Source organism: Lycium barbarum, chromosome 12 (assembly GCF_019175385.1).
Source record: "Lycium barbarum isolate Lr01 chromosome 12, ASM1917538v2, whole genome shotgun sequence".
In the NCBI taxonomy this organism is placed as follows: Eukaryota; Viridiplantae; Streptophyta; class Magnoliopsida; order Solanales; family Solanaceae; genus Lycium; species Lycium barbarum.
In genome coordinates this window covers 79,138,865-79,140,478 of record NC_083348.1, presented here as the reverse complement: position 1 = coordinate 79,140,478, position 1,614 = coordinate 79,138,865, and the positions used below count along the sequence as shown (strand labels likewise).

The following is a 1,614-nucleotide window of genomic DNA, read 5'->3' as shown; positions in this document are numbered from 1 at the left end:
AGAAGAAAACTGGGACCACACTCAATAAATGACGCCATATGACGACAACTCAATCAAAAGTGTACTCACTACGTTTCAGATCAATCATTCAATCCTTTCTTCTTATTTCCCTATAAATTCCTTTCATTTCCCCCAAATAACAAATTCACTCCTCTTTTTCCCTCTCTACAATACCCGAAAACCCCTTTTAAATACAACTCATTTCCATCACACCAAAAAACAAAAAACAAAAAAGGCCCATATTTTATTACTACTTTTTTCTCTATGGCTGAAGAATTTCAAGAATATGAAGTGATTTTTCAAGAAAATGTTTTACATCAAGAGGTACAAAAATTAGCTGATGATGATGAAGAGTATGACTTCCAAATTCGTCGTAACAACAAGGTATCTAGAATAAAGAAACTAAAGCGGAATTCCAATTCTGTCCCCGTGAATATTCCTGACAAAACTTCATGGTTCAAGTACGTGGAAAAAAAAGCGAACTTTTTTCAAGACGATGATGACGATGACGATGACGATGAAATTGTACCACCCCATGTTATAACTGGCCGTAGAATTGCTGGAAAAATGATGGCATTTTCAGTTTGTACTGGAAATGGAAGGACCCTTAAAGGAAGAGATTTGAGTCAAGTAAGGAATTCAATTCTTAAGATGACTGGTTTTCTGGAAACGTGACTTTAGAGTTCAGTCTATTTATTTTTTTCACATTAGAATTAAGAAGAGGAAAAGTCTACAAAAAAAATAAAAAAGAGAGAACTTTTTAACTTCTTTTTTTCTTATGTACTTCCATTTATTTATGGAATTCCAATTCCATGCTCCATCATTGTAATAGAGAAACAAAAAGTTATATATGAATTATTCATTTCCTCAAAAGAAATGAAAGTTCAAATTTTGATGATTCAATTTATTTGATTCTGTGGGAAATTGTGTTTGGTATGGAAAATCCAGGTTGTTATGTGTGAGTAGGTTTCTGTTTAGATGTTGTGGTTGTACATTTACATATGCCAGTGATGACACACTGTTTATGTTTCATTTGAGTTTTCTTATTTCTGTCTGAACCTCAGACAAAGCCCAGCACAAACAGCAGGTCTAAGTGGTGCCAGAATTCTGGTTTCCTTTAGAAAATTTAATAAATTATTGTACAGCTCAGCAAAAATATGATTAGATTCTCATTAGTACATAATATGAAGTTGTATTAGTAGTTTTAAGATATAAAGAAAGATTAACGAAGTACTGCCTATATTACTATCAAAGATTAAATCTTGCTTTGTTTGATTGGTTCTGAGTTGTATGTACAGGCTTTAAATATCTTTTTTTTTTTTTTTTTGGTTTAAATCCAACTAAAAAGATTGTGTAGCCTCATGAAAAAAAAAATATATATAGGAACTTTAACACGAAAACTTCAAAACCAAAAAATTTGGTTTCTCGCCGGTGCAGATTCGCTTTGAGAAGTTGCTTTGTAATAAAGACAATTTCGTATCTAGTGCTCGTATTCAAAATTTTTTACTAAGGATTAAAGATTATTTACCCCTCTACCAAAATGTTTTTTGGTGAAAATTTCAAAATATTTATGATTTTATATAGTTACTGCCTTACACACTGACATTTTAATAA

General features: G+C 31.4%; 1 protein-coding gene across 1 annotated transcript; it reads left to right on the top strand.

The window, feature by feature from the left end:
• Window positions 1-134: 134 nt before the first annotated feature.
• LOC132621861 (protein S40-1-like) lies at window positions 135-903 on the top strand. The gene has a single exon (XM_060336327.1). It carries the CDS (start codon window positions 265-267, stop codon window positions 673-675), a length of 411 nt encoding a protein of 136 aa, XP_060192310.1. The 5' UTR covers window positions 135-264; the 3' UTR covers window positions 676-903.
• Window positions 904-1,614: the final 711 nt, after the last annotated feature.